This window comes from Ciconia boyciana, chromosome 10 (genome assembly GCF_034638445.1).
Source record: "Ciconia boyciana chromosome 10, ASM3463844v1, whole genome shotgun sequence".
NCBI lineage: Eukaryota > Metazoa > Chordata > Aves > Ciconiiformes > Ciconiidae > Ciconia > Ciconia boyciana.
Genome location: NC_132943.1, coordinates 41,401,980 through 41,418,875, shown reverse-complemented (window position 1 = coordinate 41,418,875; position 16,896 = coordinate 41,401,980). Strand labels below are relative to the sequence as shown.

Genomic DNA, 16,896 nt, shown 5'->3' with positions numbered 1-16,896 from the left:
CACACCAAAAAGGAGGGGGAAACAGACTGCTTTCATCTCGGGCTTGTTGCGAGAGCTAATCATTTCACAGAGGGGGTCACAGCATTTGGGAGAAGCCCAGGAGAAGATGCTGGGTTGTTTGTTCTTTGAGCCCAGAGCTTTGCTGGTGCTCGGGTTTAGCTACGTTTGGCTTGTTCATTGCCAGCCCTGCTGTGAGTGTCACTTTGCAATTATCTGTGATCTTTTGGGGTTTAATGAGACCTTTAAGCTTTTAGATGAATAACTGGCTATTTTTCTGCTCTTTGCTATGAAGCCCTGAATGGTTTCCACCAAAAAAAACCCTGCCAGTCCAGCTGTAGCCAGGATGGTCTGGTGACTACTCTGGTGACTACGTAGTCCAATAGTTCCATCCTTCATCCAGCACCCTCAAGGGGTGTCGTGGGCTTGGGGGAGTCAAGCCCCCCTTTTGCTGAATAGCAGTGAGCTACAGCCGTGCTGGGTGGGTCTGGCAGCCCTTCCAACAGCACCCAGTCGGTGCCTCGGAAAGGGTTCACAAATTAGGGTGTCTCCAGTTCCCATCCTATATAAGAGCCTCCATCAAGGGCTTCCTTCTTGGATGAGACTGCAAATGGGGGGTGCAGTCCGGGCATTGGGTGAGGAGCCTTCATCTGCAGGAGCCACGTGGCCAATGGCCTGGGGCTGCCCTGGCTGCGTCTGGAGAAACCCAGCAAGCCTAGAAGGACTTGTGAGTCCACCTCGATGGGATGTCCCCCAAAATGAGACTGCCTTACTTGGGACTCGCTGCCCCAAACTCTCCCTATATTCCCAGTGCACACGTGTCACGGGCAGCATGCAGGGGTCAAATGGCAGAAGGCCGGGGCGGCAAGGCTTGTAAAAAATGCCAGCAGGCTCCGTTGTGATGCCTGGGAACCGGGTCCATCAGCGCTGGCATCACTTTGACCTCCTCTGCCATGCCAGCCTGAAATGCTCATCTGTTCTCAGGCTCCGCAGCCCTCCCTGCCTCCGCCTCCCCCTGGGGTTGGCTGCACGTCCCAGCAAGACCAGCCCAAGAAGTCCCAGAAAACTGAGGAGAAAATGGTCAGAGGCCAAAGAAGTATGCAGAGGGGACGGTGATGTGAAATGCAAAACTTTTCTTGTAGAGAAAGCTCAGGGCTTTCTGCTGGTGAAGCGTCACCGTGGCAAGTGTGCGGGCTCTGCAGCAGTGGCTGCAGAAGGAGAAGGAGGAGATGGTGTCCACCAAGTTGTTTTCTGGAGCCGTGAGCCCAGTGCTCTTGGCCCAGACTCCAGCTGGGCTATAAGAAGTGCAACGGAAGAAAGTCCAGTTATTTTCGCGAAATTTTTGTAACAATTCAGGGCCAACGCTATTTTTCTGCTGAAATACATGAGCGACTTGGGTTTTTTGCAGCTAACCCTCAGTAAGCTGAACCCTGGTAGACATTTGCTGGGACTCTCCAGGACATCAGTCCCAGGGCAATCAAGAGGATCTGGGATGCCTGAAAAAGCCTTCCCTCCAATCACTTCCTCACCGCCGCTCTCCGGATGTTCCCTGTGAGGAGGCAAATTAAAGATCCTTAAAGTTACGTCTTTTAACAGGCAATCAGCGCTCCTCTCGGCAGGGAAAGCTGTTCATCAACATTGTGCAGGTCCTCGCGCTGAGATAAACATCACATCGGATGGTGCCTCCTTCCAGCTGAAGACGTCTTTGCACACAGAAGGCAGCGCTCACACGTGCTGCGAGGATGAATTTTGGACGGCTCGCAGTGGTATCACCTATATGGATGCACAGGCTGGGGAGACATGGGAGGATGGAGATAACCCCCTGTCTAGGTGGCACCTAAAGACCAAGCGGGGCTTTGGAGGTACCGCGTGGCTCTGGTGGGATGTTCCCAGCGGACCACTGCGTTCCCCCAGCTCCCCGTGCCATTTTTCCTAAGGGAACGGGAGCACCGGGGGCACGCGAGAAGGGAGCTCTGGGAGGCAGCTCAGCCTCAGTATAGTTGGGTTTTGGAGCTCATTTATTCAGCAGCTCCTTAGAGCCTTCACAAATGGATGCTGCTAAGTACAGAGACGTGACCGCTCCGGAGCTCAGTTATTTACAGCTCACTGCAGCTGACTTACGCCGCCTCCGTCAGCAGGGCTGAGGGGGGAAGGAAAACCTTCTGGAATGAGAGCCCGGAGATACAAAAATCCCTCCCTGCTTCTTTTCCCCTGTTGTTACAAGCCCTGAGCCCGTCACGGCCTAATGTGTTGATAAACATGGGTTTGGGGGAAATCTGGGAAGCAGCAGGGAGCTATCTGTGGGTTTAGCTGGGGACCATGTGGAAACGTGGCAGGAGCTTCTCCTCACTTTGACCTTAAAATGTGCATTTAAAGCTAAAGCCAATTCTCCCCGGCCAGCTGAAAACAAAAGAGCTTTTCGGCCTCGCTGTGCCCAGCCCTGTCCTCGCAGCATTTACACAACGGGCTCTGTTGAGCCTTGCTCCTCTTGGATGCTCTTTACCTCTGCTGTATAAAACAAAAGAACCCTTCACGATGTTAAAAAGCAAATGTCCTCATGAAATGTCTCGGTGACTGGCTGATGGGTCTGGTTTCCCCAGCCCCTGGGGAAAAGGATTGGCGGGGAGGTATGGGAGATGCGGTGGGAGAGAGATGTCTTCCAGGAGCACGGTCTCTGCGCCACTCCTTGGCCTTACCAAGCCAAGCCTCGGCTGTTGGCATCTGCAGTGTCCACCGCTGCAGAAGACAAATCCTCATGGGGAAGGCAGAGCTCCTGGAGAAATTGTGAAGAGCTTCCAGGGGGGGAAGAAAGGTGGTGATGTGCCTGCGAAGGACCTCCAGAGCTGAGACAAGAGGCAGGAACAAAGTGCAAGCGTAGGAGTCCTGCGCCGGGGATGACGAAGCCCACGCGTTGGCTCTCTCCTGGCTGCCCAAACCTGTACTCAGCCCATGGCCACGTCCGACCCAGCAGTGTCTTTTGAGCTGCTTTGATTGGCAAGTGCTTCAAGCTCCCTGGGTTTTTGTTTTCACTTGGTTTGGGTTGGGTTTTTTTTTCTTTTTGTTTTAATAGTAGGGCTCATTTTGATGCTGACTACCAGATATGCGTGGCTTGCAGCTAGTCAAGCAGGCGTTGTGGCCAGTTTGCGGTTCTCAGTTGCTTCATCCCCATGGTTTATTTAAGTGTTCCTCCTCTTTCCACCCAAGGTGGGGCTGCCTGTTAAGGTGTTTTCCTCTAGGTCCGTTCTGCAGGAGCAGCTGCGTGGTCGTCAGGAAATGTTTGGGCATCTCTAAGGACTGTTTTTTCTGTGGTACAAGTGATGACTTGTCTGTAGGCTCATCCGTGCTAATGGGGAGTGGGGAGGAGCGAAGCCAGGTGAAGGGCAGCCTGGCCATGCTCGGTTAACTTCTGCTTCTCTTTCTTCTTGTGCTGTATCACTGCTGAATTTCTTAAAGCGGCTTTGTCTTCCTCAGTTTCTCCCCACGCTTTGCACGTCTCGCTCATTTCTGCCTGGCTCTGTTTCCTCCTTTGCTCCTCAGTCCCCCCAACCGCTCACCCGGCTGCTTTCTAATCTGTTCGCCTCCCCTGCTCTCCTTTCTCCCCTTATGCAGCTCCCTCCTGCTCCGCACTCGATGCATTCGCCGGCGGCATTTCCTCTGCAAGCTGTTTGTCCGGCCGCGTGATGGGCGTAATGTTTGCAGGGTGCTTGTGCTTCGCAGCCCAGTGCACGGTCGTCACCGAGGGGTGACCCCCTGGGGTGGCACCTCAGCCTCCCTCGGATGCTGGTGCTCGCTCAGCCATGTTGCTGCTTCACTTGATTCATCCAGATTTGAAGGCATGAGAAAGGGAGAAAAGCCTCCCAGCCATCAGTCATCCTTGAGCCTGCCCAGACTGAGATTTGCAGTCCAGCTCTCATGTAAAATTATTGCAACTTCCTTCCTCCTCCTCCTCCTCCTCGCTCAACGCTTTGCTTCAGCATCCCAAGCCTTCCCATTTCAGAGCAGGGCTTGTCTCTGGCTGAGGTCGTGTTGCGCAGGTGCTGTAGGGTGAGCCCCCGGCTGGTATCGCTCGGGGAGAGCTTTAGATTACGATAAACTCAGTTTTATTATTGCAACGGTGAGGGTTTAATGCTCCTTAACTCCCTTCCCTTGGCTTGATAACTCACGTTGTCTTATCCGGAGCCAGACCGAAGCGGCTACCATGGTGGGAGGCAGCCTGGGAGCCCTGCAGCCATCCAGAAGCCTCGCCCAAAGGTCTGGGGGCCCTTCGCCACCCAAGTCCCCCAGCAGGTCCTGGGTTCCCCCCCGTTGCCATAGGATGCTGGTACCTAAGCGCTCCGAGGATTTGGGGGCTGCAGAGGGATTGCTCAAGGAGGGCATCCCCCGGGCAGGAGCCGCTGGTGATGTCCCCTGGCTTTCGTATGCAGGCCACTAAATAAGTAGCTGAATTCTGTTTTGTTAAAAAAAAATCAGATAAAAATAAAAATAAAGCCCCACTCTTTTGCGCAGAGTTATTCACACGTAGCAAAAAATAGAGCTGGTATGCAATGCCTGCCTGCAATGTACTCCAGGAGCTGCAAAGGCACTAGCTGGCACTTTGGGACCAAGGGAAAGATATTATTTATAGCCAGGCTCAGTAAATCATTCCGCCGAAGGTTTTTTTTCTTCGAGCCTCCTCCCTCTTCCCTTTGTAGCATTACTGTCCTTTTCCCTTTCCAGGCGCTAGCAACATTGCACTAATTGTGCACAAACGTGTGGGGAAGTAAGCAGCCTCTCTTCCTTCTCCGGTCCCAAACCAGAAGGCACCGTGTAGCAGGGACACCTACGCAGAGGTGAATTACACCAGCACGGTCCAGCCAGGGCTGAATCTCGCCGCGCTTGTCCCTGGGCTCCATCAGAGATGGATATTTGTTTCCAAGCGTGGCACCGTGCAGACAATTTTTAAGGGGTCCTTTGCTCAGCAGCAGCAGGGATGTGGCTGGGAGCTGGGGGGTTATTCCCCAACACCCTTCCTCTTTTTGTAAACCGAAAAAACTAGGAATTTAAAGTCCAAAGACACGTGCCGAGTGATCAGCGGAGAATAAATCTGCGTCCTTACTTATTTATGACTTACCTGGCATAATTTGAATAATTGATTTGTCTAGCATCAGGCACTCGGGAGGGTAACAGAGGGTGATGCTGCAGGGTCAGAGGGACGTGAAGAGGGAAATAAAACCCTGAGAAGGAGGTTTTGAAGAAGCTGGTTGAGAGTGGGGTTGCTTTAATGTCCAGCTTTGCTTTGGCAGATGCCCTCCACGTGAAAAGCTGCGGGGGGACCGCGCGGTGCGGGGCAAGGGGCTGTCATTGGGCCACGAGCCTAACGCCACTCGCCCCTTGCCTGTCTTCCAGCCCATCACTTCATCGCGGCGACGGCGTGCCAGGAGGCGGACTACGGCTGGATGATCCGGCACTACTGCCTGAAGCAGTTCCAGGTCAGCATGGAGGGCATTGGGCAGCAGCTCTGGTGCGACTGGGATGAGACCGTGGGGTAAGTGAGGTCCCTCTCCTCGCCCCTTCCTTCCTGGTGTCCCGGGACCACCTGCACCCATCTTTGATTTTGGGGTGGAAAGAGGTCAGTGGTGGGTTTTATTTCATGGGGGAGGGACAAATCTGCCATTTCACTCTACTTTGCAAGCGCTGATGCTGCCCTGGCTCCATCCCTGCTGGGTCCAGCTGAAGGGGCTTCCCCATCCCAGTCACTTGTGGAGGGGCCACGAGGTGGGCTTGGAGGGGAGCGCAGTGGATGTTGTCCACCTGGACTTCAGTGAGGCTTTTGACAGCGTCTCCCGTAAGATTCTCACAGACAAGCTGATGAAGTATGGGCTGGATGAGCAGACAGTGAGGTGGGTTGAAAACTGGCTGAATGGCCAGGCCCAGAGGGTGGTGATCAATGGACAAAGACTAGTTGGAGGCCAGCAACCCCTAGCAACTAGCTGACCTTCAGTGCTGGGTCCAGTCCTGCTTAACCTCTTCATTAGCGGTCTGGGTGATGGGGCAGAGTGTACCCTCAGCAAGTTTGCAGATGTCACCAGGCTGGGAGGAGTGGGTGACACACCAGAGGGTGGTGCTGCTGTCCAGAGGGACCTCGGCAGGCTGGAGAAATGGGCTGATGGGAACCTCATGAAGTTCAGCAAGTGGAAGTGCAAAGTCCTGCACCTGGGGAGGAACAACCTGAGGCACCAGTATATGCTGGGACCATCCAGCTGGAAAGCAGCTTCTCAGAAAAGGGGTCCTGGTGGACACCAAGTTGATCATGAGCCAGCAATGTGCCCTTGCAGCAAAGACGGTGAACGGTGTCTGGGGCTGCACTAGGAGGAGTGTTTCCAGCAGGTCGGGGGAGGTGATCCTTCTCCTCTACTCAGCATGGGTGAAGCCACCCCTGGAGTGCAGGGTCCAGTTCTGGGCTGCCCAGTGCGAGAGAGACATGGACATACTGGAGAGAGTCCAGCAAAGGGCCATGAAGATGATGAAGCATCTGGAGCATCTCTCCTCTGAGGAAAGGCTGAGAGAGCTGGGGTTGTTCAGCCTGGAGAAGAGAAGGCTCAGGGGGATTTTATTAAGGTATATAAATATCTGAAGAGAGGGTGCAAAGAGGATGGAGCCAGGCTCTTCTCAGTGGTGCCCAGGACCAGAGGCAATGGGCACAAACTGAAGCACGGGAGGTTCCCTCTGAACATCAGGAAATGCTTTTTCACTATGAGGGTGACCGAGCACTGGCATAGGACACCCAGGGAGGTTGTGGAGTCTCCATCCTTGGAGATATTCAAAAGCCATCTGGACATGGTCATGAGCGACCAGCTCTAGGTGGCCCTGCTTGAGCAGGGGCGTTTGGACAAGATGAGGTGGACCTTCAGAGGCCCTCTCCAACCTCAACCATTCTGTGCTTAAACGGGCTTTCAAGGCGCCCAACCTAAGCTGTGTTTGGAAATCAGGATGGCGGTCTTGCTCAATACAGTTATGTACGTATGAAGAAACCTCACGCTTCAACAGGAGACGGCCACTCTTCTCACTGTCTGCTACGTGCTGGGCATCGATGTGTTAATAAGGCAGTAGATTGGGATCCCCATCACAGCTCCTCCATTACCTCTTCTGGTGATGCGCTGCTTGATGGACATATTTTCCATGACGTTTTTCTTTTTTCTCAGCGCTCAGGTTCTCCAGACAGTCCAAAATGCGCTAATTCAGCTTGAAAACCCCACAATCCACCAAGATGCTCTCAGACCCTATGAGAAGATCCCAGGCTGTCCCACCAGACGTCCTGGCTCGCCCGCTACTTCCAAAAGTTGCGTGTTGATTTTTCTTAGCGACTGGAGGGAGAGGCTGGCGTGGTACGGCATGGCAGTCTTCTGCTAAGCCTCCTGTTTGTAATCAGTGTCAGGGAATTAGCGGTGATTTATGACCTGGGAGAACTAGAGATTCTGCTTTCCTGGTGGAGCGCTCGGTGGCTTCCCTGGGAGGACGATGAGGGTGATAAGGGAACCCTACTCAAGGCGGCAGCATCAGGGAGAGCAGGGATGTTGCGTATGGGGAACGTGCTGCTCTGTGGGGGGAGTTTTTTGGCTTTTTTGGCATCTCTTTTGATTATTTTTTTTTTTTAATTGCAAACCACCTGAACAATGCTTTCTTTGGCTTAGCTCTTTCCTATTTATAACCAGCAGAGCTGAATTTTTCAGTACCGCCATGGCATAAATCATTCTCCTGGTGAGACGGTTTTGATTAAAGTTGCAAAGACCAGTCAGGGGTGTCCGTGTGTTGGCGCAAGGGCCTGAAAAGAGAAAATAAAACCCCATTCTCCATTCTGAGCTGGCTTTACACATCATACAGCGTTGTCGTGCCGTGGCCTTTCTCCGGGAAAACGTGGCAGACAAAAATGAGCTCTTGCGACACAAGGAGGGGGATTGAGGTCAGTTGGAAATGGTGAGCAGATGTTGCCGTATGTCATGAGTATTCTGGACAAAAATTAGAGTTTTTGTAAGATTTTGCTTGATTTCCTGCTTCATGCCCCTTTCTTCTGTGCAAATTAAAATCTATCTATATAAACATACATATATATATAGATAGAAAAGGATGGCTTGGGTTTTCCTTCCCCTTTATCAGTGACAAAATGGAGGGGAAGAAAAGAGAGTGGAAAGACCGTGGGAGGTTTTCTCGTTCTGGGAAGCCTCATCTGGTCCTCAAAAATGTCCAGGGCTGCTGCTGTTGCTCCAGCCACCGTGGGGGTCTCCATGGGACCTGTCCCCCTCTGCCGACACCTTTGGAGGCAGCATCCAGATGTGGTCCAGGTGTGGAGAGTGGCAGGAGAAGGGGATAACTACCTCCCTGGGTCTCCTGGCTGTGCTGGGGGTGAGCTCCCACCCCTGGGACATCCCAGCAGAGCTGTCCCCAACCCGGGCTGTCCCCATGCAGGGGCTGAGCGTGTCCGGGGGGCAGGACTTTGCTTTTGGTCCTGGTTTGGTGCTATCTGCAAGGTTGATGAGATGCAATCCATCTCCTCCTCCAGACCTTCGGCAAAGCTATTACACAGGAAGCAGAGGTGTATTAAAGAGCTTGTTCTTTATCTCCGACGTCCTGTTTTTCTTCTAAATAGCTTCTACTAAACTGGTTATCCTTGAGGCACTTGGAGGAAATGTTGATAAACTTGCAGTGTTTAATTTGATTGCGTGAATCCATTCAGTCCGTGCAAACACAAGGCTCAGGTTATTTAAGGGATGACATTCCTCTGATCCTCCTGTGCCCTCGGGACACTGGGAAAAATCAGGTAGAAATAGCTCAGCTGCTGCTGTAAATAAGCTGCTCTGCAAGGATATGGGTTTTGGGTGGCCACCTCGCTCGACACCCCTGCTCCCTGGGTGTGCATGGGACTCACCATCCCCTTTTAGGAGAAAAAGGTACTGTTAGGAGCTGTCCCAGCGGGAGTGGGCAGGGGGTGGCACAGACTGGCTGGTCGCCCCTCCGGCTTCAGGGGCAAGGACTTGACTTCCACCAGGTGTGAGATGGTGAAAGAAGATGGAAGTAAACCACCTGCCTGGAGCCTCGTCTCCTCTCCGAATCTTCCCCCAAACTGAGGAATTCTGATGCTTGAAACCTGCCCAAAACGAGAATGAGAAATATTTGAAGGTTTTGCCTCTGACAGGTCCCATACCATCAGCAGCATCGGGTTGGAGCCGTGATTTCTCGTATGCAGCATTTAGTGGAGAAATGCCCGTTAGGCCCATCATTTACTGCTCAATTGAGAATGACATGATGGGAACATCTGGATAAATGAATTGTCTCGGCAGAGTTTGTAATTGTGGTTTATTGGTCCTATTTATAGGCTGCAGATTATCCTCCCTCAGAAGTATTAACCGAGCTCTTGCATCGCTGGTAGCGCTGCGTTCAGATGTAACGGAGCGGGTCTCTCTGGACCAGGAGTGTTTGCTGAGGTTGGGCTTGGACCATGTGAACAAACCTCTCTGAGAAGGTTTGTCCGACACCGTTGAGCTCTGCTGGCTTTCTCAGCCGTGCTTATCTGGGGAAGGTTGCTGTTTTTTGATATGCAAAATCGTGTACAGGGGAACTTGTGTGAGCCGTTACAGGCTGCCAGGTGGTTTTTAATAAAATAATTAGTTCCTGAAGTTGGCCATGAACGCTGTCTCCTGGAAGGGGAGAAGGACTGCTCTGAGAGGTGTTTTCCCTTGGGTCATCTGGTTTCCTTCCCTCTCAAGGACTAGCGATCCGGTGTGGCCTCGGATGCTCCTGCTGGAGCCGTGCGTGCCGGTGCCTGCTGGGTCAGCTGCCCACCTCCCAGCTCATGTGCTGCAAGCTGGTCTCTCCGGCCCCTCCGTGACATTGCCCTGTGGGTCCCTGGCCCGAGAGCAATTCGGACCAAGCACCCTGGTCTTTTGTTTTCCAGGGCTTGCAGCCACCCCAGTTATTTAAAGCTGGAGCTGCATCGTGGTCTCCTCTGCTTCATGGTGGTGGCCGAGCTGCTTTGACCAGGAGCTCAGCTGTGCATGACTAATTATCCCGAAGAGCAACTTGGCTATTTTGATTCCAGGTCCAGATTCATCGGCGCGGCGATTGAGCCGGGGGATTAGCTGTGGTCTCCCTCGGGGCAGCTATTTTGGGGAGGCGGAGCGCTGCTGGCAGAGCCGGAGCTGCTAGAGGGGTCGGGCTGCTGGCCGCTCACCCACGCATGCATCAGCAGGAGCCGATGACTTGTAGATATTTTTCCTGCGCCGTTTTAGCTCGCCAGCAGGCCGTGGCTGGGGAACGGCTTGGCGGTTTTTGCCATGGCATTGGTGCATCGGGCAGCAGCGAGAGGATGGGAGGATGCTCGCCGTGCCGAGCGGTGCGGCAGCTGCGGATGTCACTCCAGCCGAGCCAGGCGCCTTCATCCCAAATATATCTGCTCTGTGGCACGCCTGAAAATCTCCAGGGAATGCTTTCCCATTGCCGTGGGCGTCCTGCGGGGAAGGAGCTCACCAACGCGGTGTTTCGCCCGCCGGTCTGACAGCTGCAGCCGGGTCCAGAAATGTGCCGATGCTGCCGGCTCCCGGCACGCCTGGTACCCTGCCCGCTCCTACCCCCGCTGCGGGGCTGCTCTCACAGCTGTGAATATACTCACGGTGTGTCTTTGGATTATTTATCCATCATCTTATAGAAAAGAGGTTGATCCATTAGCTTATTACCTCATTATCTACTTATTTATCTTCAGGTCGCCAGGTCCCTTCTGGATACCCCTTTACCATGTCTCCAGACTCGCCCTGCAACCTTGCAGAGGAAGAAATCAATTTTTTCTTTTAATTTACAGAGCAAAAGGAAAGCCTTGTGGTATATTTTTTTTTTCCTTCTGAAGCAAGGGATTTGGGGAGGATAAGGAAAAAATCCTGATACTCAGCAAAAGAGAGAGCTGGCAATCCTGTGAACCCAATCTGGTATCTGTAGTGTAACACCGTCCGCACCAAGGTGCTGGCAGGGAATAAATGGCAGATCAAATTCTAGGCTCGGTTGCAGTGGTAAAAAACCCCAGAGGCATTGCTTAGGATTTACAGCGGTGTAAGCATTCGGATCCCATCCAACCATAAATCAGCCCTCGATTGCTTCCCAGCAGCGGCCCAGCCCTGGCCCCGTCCTGCCCGCGGGCATTCGTCCCGCGCCGCTCAGCCGCCTCCTGCTGCAGCATCCTTTAAACCCAACCCGTTTCCATGGCGACGAGGAAAACAGTTTTAATTGCAGTTCACATTGGGTGGGGAAAAAATATTTAGAACTAAGCAAAGCCCCGCAGCCTGTGGCGGTGGGATGACTTCGGAAAAAACCTGCCCTGTTCCCGGTGCTATCCTACATCAGCTCAATAATCACAATTTTTAATATTTTTTTTTTAGTAATTAAAGCTAGTCTTTCAAGGCATTTTTAAGGATTTTAAATTAAGATGCTGGTAGTCAAGGCAGAACCGGGGGGGGAGGGAGGGGGCAGGAAAAGGAGGTGGCATGGGCACAGACCGCTTCTCCTTTCCCTCTCTCCCCATGTCTAGTGGTCCCTGGGGACACGCTGGCCGTCACAGAGAGCTACGGACACCCTCCGTGCTCAGCGCTCCTCCATCCCTCCATCTCAAAGCGCAGGCGACCCCCCGAGAGCTGCCGTTCCCAGGGAGCCCTTGCTGGGCTGCCAGCCATTTTTGGCACCGGGAAGGAGCCCAGAGAAGCCCAAGCCTACCTGGGAAAAGGGAGCGTGACTTGGGGACGCTTCTCCAAGCTGCTGAGCTGTCCTCGGGGTCGGGGGAAGCAGGACCAGCTCCAGTGCTCTGACCAGGATTTTCCTGCAGGTACAACTGGACGGTCCTTGCGAGAGGCAAGGAGAAATTTCAAATACCTTCCCGTGGGGGAGAGGCACCCAGTGGAAGGGCTTTTGTCACATCCTCTAATTCCAAATATCATCCTAACTAACTCTTCCGTTGCCAGCCAGGTTTTGCAGCCTGGCTCTTGGCTGTTATGAATAGCACATGGCATGTAGCTTTGGGCTGCGCTGGCTATTCATAGCCCCTGGCAAACAGCATTAAAAACACCCGCTCCTTCGGGTACTCCTTGCTCCCAGGCAGGTTGGGAAGTCAGGGACAACCATCTTTAGATGTCGCATCCTTAGATCCTCTGGCTGCTCTGCAAAGCCGTGGGGACGTGCCACGGTGCCGGTGCGTGGCCCGGTGGCTTCTCTAACCTCCTTATTTACCCCGACCAAACTGAGCCATCGCGGAGCTTGTCAGAAGCCCAGCCAGGGAGCTGCCCTGTGGTTAATCCCACCGCTCTCACTAACGGCCATAAGGCCCTGCTCAGCTGCTTTAGAGGGCAGCCAGCCCCTGGTCTGCAGGGCGCAGGTATTTCTCTGCGCACCTCCTGACCTCAGGTCTGATTTAGGGTTGGTGGCATTCAGGTCTCTTAGGTCGGCCCCAAAAAAATCATCTGGGTGTTTTGCCAGGCGTTGCAATCCCCAGACACCCCTGATGCCACTGACTTGGGTTTGTGTCCTCACCAAAGGTGGTTCCAGCTGCACCCTGCGGGCTCCCTAAACACCCGGCCCCTCTCTTCGACCGCCGCCTCCCCTGGCAGTGGGTGACAGCCTGAGCCCCCCATCCAGAGCCACGGCGGCAGAGCCGGTGGCATGCCGTGCCGCTCTATTTCTGCATCGGTCACCAATGTCGCGTCTTGCTTCAGCTGCAGCAGCGGGGTCCCTCCCCAGGCAGCAGCACCCCAACCCCGGCAGCATCCCCAGCACAGCGGGGCATGGCACGCGGTCCTCCGTAGTGTGCGACATGGGGCTGAGATTTGGCGATGCCTTTTTCCTGCTTGCAAGGATATCGTCTCTGGAGGCTTTGCTTTGGAAGGTCTGTGCCCTTGCTCAGCGGGAGGAGATGGAGGCTTGCAAATGAGCTGTAGGCTTGTCCGAAAGCCAAAAGCTTGACTCTTAACTTCTTTCAAAGAGAGTTTCTCACTCTATGACTGATTACCCCTCTGTCTGGACGCCAGAAGTAGCGCAATCATCCCTGCAGCTCCCAGAGCTTGGCTCAGCTTTGCCTGGCTGAGTGTGGCGGGGGGACATCACCCTCCGGGCTGGGCTGTGGGGTGGGAGGTGGGTGGCAAGGGGAGGGCAGAGCAGTCGTACTGGGCAGCAGAACAACCCCCCCCAGGAGGTTTCACCATCAGCACGGGCTGAATTCCCCGGTGGGACCACGCTGGCATGGTGCTAACGTAGTAATGCGGCTGTGCTTGCGCGGGGGGGAGGGAGAGAGGGAGAACCAGATGCTGCTTTGGAGATGCAATAGGATGAACGTTCACTGTGGCAGGGAAGAGCACGCTCAGCCCTGGGCGTCAACATTGCTGCTCTCCGGTGGGATTGTGATCCCTTCTGACAAGGCATCGCAAGCAGCAGCCTGGGTCCGCCGGGTCTGGTTTATCCGTATCCCAGCAAATGGATCCCTGTGGTAGCCCTCTACGGTAGCTGGTGGTGCATCTGTAACGAGAAGGTCCTCCATGCCGTGTGTTTTGGTGCTCTGCATGTGAGGACAGAAGACAGACGGAATCTCACAGGACCGTTCTCCGAACACCGCGAGACGCAGCAGCTCAGGACCCGTGCAGCTGGCAGGGATGGACTTGGCCGGTGGTTGGCAGCTCATGTCTATGGATGGCCAAGGGTTTATGAGATAAAGTGGAAGAAATTAAAGCACTCGGCTACAGTTGAGAGTTTGGCTTTGCTTGTAGTTGGCTGTTCATAAAACTGTCATGGTCAGGTAGTGCTTTGTGTAAGCAAAGGGCAGAAAAATCATCTCTTGAAGAGCATCCAGACTTGCTTTCCCTTGGCCAAGAGCTCAGCAGCTCTCAGTGTCACTTTTACACTTCTAGCTGTTGCTGAAGATGTTTTCTTTTCCCTCCGGTCCCCTCCTGCTCGCTCTCTGCTAGGCTCGGGGGATGTGCAGGGCTGGCAGGTCCCCGTGATGCCACCCTGCTCCTGCCGAGGACGTGATCCCACCCAGAGCAGGGTGGCTATAATGAAGACAGGGGACGTGAAAATAAAAGGGACAGGAGACTTAGGGTATCTTAAGCCACAGCTGCAGACCCCCATCAGGATGGCAGGCCCTCCTTCCACGCCTGGACAGACGGCCGTAGCCCCACGGCCGCCTCCTCGCCCCCCTTCGCTGCTCGTGGGGCTGCCGCCACTCGGCTCCTCGCCTCGGGTCCATCCTCTCCCCAGCCGGTGCGCACGGAGCCATCTGAGCGCTGAGCTACAGATGCTGCCTAAGTGCAAAGTGTAATTAGAATTTATCCTTTTAGTTGCTGACACCATTTTGCTTTGGTTACTTGCACGTTTTCACGTATAATGATAGCAGCAGCTATTTCTCAGCACAAAAACATGGTCTGAGCCGGGGAAGGGCTAAGCCAGCTGCTGTATGGCCCTTCAGTTTTAAAAATAGCTTTTATTCGCTTTTCTGTTAACTCTTTCCCTCTGGTTCCTGAAGCTGCTTTAGCTCCCGAGATCTGCTAAGGCTGCTGATGAACGGGAAATGGTAATTTTGCACATTGGGATGCTGAGCAGAAGCTCCAGGCGCCCCGTTAATTAAATCACCGGACTCCGCAGGGCCTCCCTCCGGCGCTGCCGTGTGCCCATGGGCACGGCAAGGCAACCGCAGCCTGCCCGAAAACCCAGCTGATGAGACGCAGAGAGGCTGCGGCGAGTAGCTGGGAAGCTGCTTATAAAAGATTTCTTCCCCCAGGCGGGTTTTTAATTGGCTAGCTGGGTTTTGGTTAGCTCTGCTTTGCTAGGATTAGATGTGAGTGATTGGGATGGGGAAAAAAAAATTACATATACGTATTTTTTTAATGCATAGCCAGTTTTAAAGCAGGTAGGATTTGAAACCCATGGTGATACTTGTCCTTCCAGAGGGTGGCAGGTTGGACCAGCACAGGGGCTCTCCTCTCCCTGTGGTGCCTCTCGCTCAGGGCTGCTCCTTGTTTTCCAAATATTTGGAAAAAAAAACCAAACACCCTCAAAAAATGGGACTTGCTGGCCATTGAGAGGTGGGATGGGTCATGGTCCCGTGGACCTGCAAAGCGGGGTACTGCAGAGAGATGAGCTTCAAAAGCATGCTGCTGGTGCATATGCAAAACCCCCCATTTCTAGGCAATTAAAAGGAGAATTTTAAGTAGTATGCTTCTAGTAATTTCCTTCTGTAAACGAAAACTCCTTGTGCTTTTGGCTGTGGGTGAGCACTTAAAGTGTGCTCAAAGTGGCGAAACCTGATGGGAATTTAAAAAGATAAACATATTTTTATACCTACCTACCTACAATCTCAAAAAAAACCCCTAAAAAATTCAGATAACTGAGATGATAACAATCTCAAATAATGTATACACACTTCTATAACAGAAAGTATATAATATTTTATATGATACGGGGTGGTGTGCTCAGGGCTGTTCCCTGGTGCCACCCCAGTGCCCTTCTCTGTGTTGCAGCACCTACGGGGAGCTGACGAACTGCACGGCGCTGATCGCCGAGAGGCTCGACTGCTACTGGCCCAACCGGCTGGTGGACGAGTTCTTCGTGGCCGTCCACAAGCAGTACTTCAGGAACTGCTCGCCCTCCGGCCGGGCGCTGCACGACCCCCCCAATGGCGTCCTCTGCCCCTTCATCCTGCTGCCCGTCCTCGTCACGCTGCTGATGACCGCGCTGGTGGTGTGGAGGAGCAAACGCAGCGAGGGCATCGTGTAGGGATGCCCTGCCGCCGGCGCAGGGGAGGGACGGGGGGGCCCCCACCCCGAAAGTACCCGGTTTTTTGGGAAGACCCTGGCAGAGGAGCATCCCAGGGGGTACCAAGGCCAGGAGGCAGAGACGGTAACGCCACCGCTCCTCCCTCGCCCGGCGGTTTCCAAATAAATACAGCATTTAAGACTCGGTTGTTTGGCGATACGGGATGCCGGTGGCTGGCGAGGCTGCCGTGGGCTGCCCGGGCAGCAGGGAGCCCTCTCGGGGTGCCGGGGAACACAGCTCGCCTCGGGCATCGGCATGGCCTCATCTTTCCCACCTGCTTCCCTCCCAGCACCCACAGCATCGCGTTTTGCCAAAAGAGGAAAATTTTTTAAAAATAAGACAGAAAAGGGGGTGGGGGTGTTGAAATCTTGCCAGCCCCGCAGTGCTGGCACGGCGTCGGGAGGTGCCAGTGGGTGTAACCGCGAGGCCGGTGGGTCTGGGTGCCACCCTGGGTGATGAAACCGTCACGGCTTTCTCTTTTTGTCTTTTTTTTTTTTTTTTTTTTCCACACCAGGAAAGGCATCTCCTCCCCCGGCCCCCAGCGCAAGGCCAAGGCCTGCGTGGGGTGGGTTTTGCCTGGCAGATGAGGAGCAATGGGTGAAAACTGGCAGTGGGAGCTGGTGGCACCAGTGGTGGCCTTGGCGGTGGCCCTGGACTAAGGAGCAATGGGAATAAGGTGCTTTTCCTACCTAAATAAATAAATACATAACTAAAGCAGGTGCCCGTCTCTGGTGTGAATCCTTGGCATCTCTGGTGCGAATCCTCGGTGTCTCTGGTGTGAATCCTCTCCGTGAAAGCTGGGGTCCAGGTGGGTCGAGGGGCCCCCACAGTCGTCCCCCTCGCTGCCCTGAAGGAGCCTCTGTGATCCCAGAGACCCCCCCCAATAATGCTGAACCCCACCCCATGGGCACCCCTTGGCAGCGGGGTCCCTGAGGGGGGACCCTGGGTGTGGGTGGGCAGGTCGGGGGTCCAGGAGTGGGGTCGGCGCCCTGGGTGGGAGACTGGGCAGCATCCCCGACGGCTCCGGACCACTCCAGACCCCCTTCCGTGCCTCGCTGGCTCAGGAAGGGGTCCCCTGGGGAGACCCAG

At 54.2% G+C, this 16,896-nt stretch overlaps 1 protein-coding gene across 1 annotated transcript in view; it reads left to right on the top strand.

The window, feature by feature from the left end:
- RBM44 (RNA binding motif protein 44) overlaps nt 1–16,474 on the top strand; it is a 44,575-nt gene extending 28,101 nt beyond the window's left edge. Inside the window, 2 exon segments of the mRNA XM_072874980.1 lie at nt 5,383–5,521; nt 15,513–16,474. Of these exon segments, the coding sequence (XP_072731081.1) occupies nt 5,383–5,521; nt 15,513–15,768 (395 nt within the window). The 3' untranslated portion in view covers nt 15,769–16,474.
- The last annotated feature ends 422 nt before the right edge of the window (nt 16,475–16,896 follow it).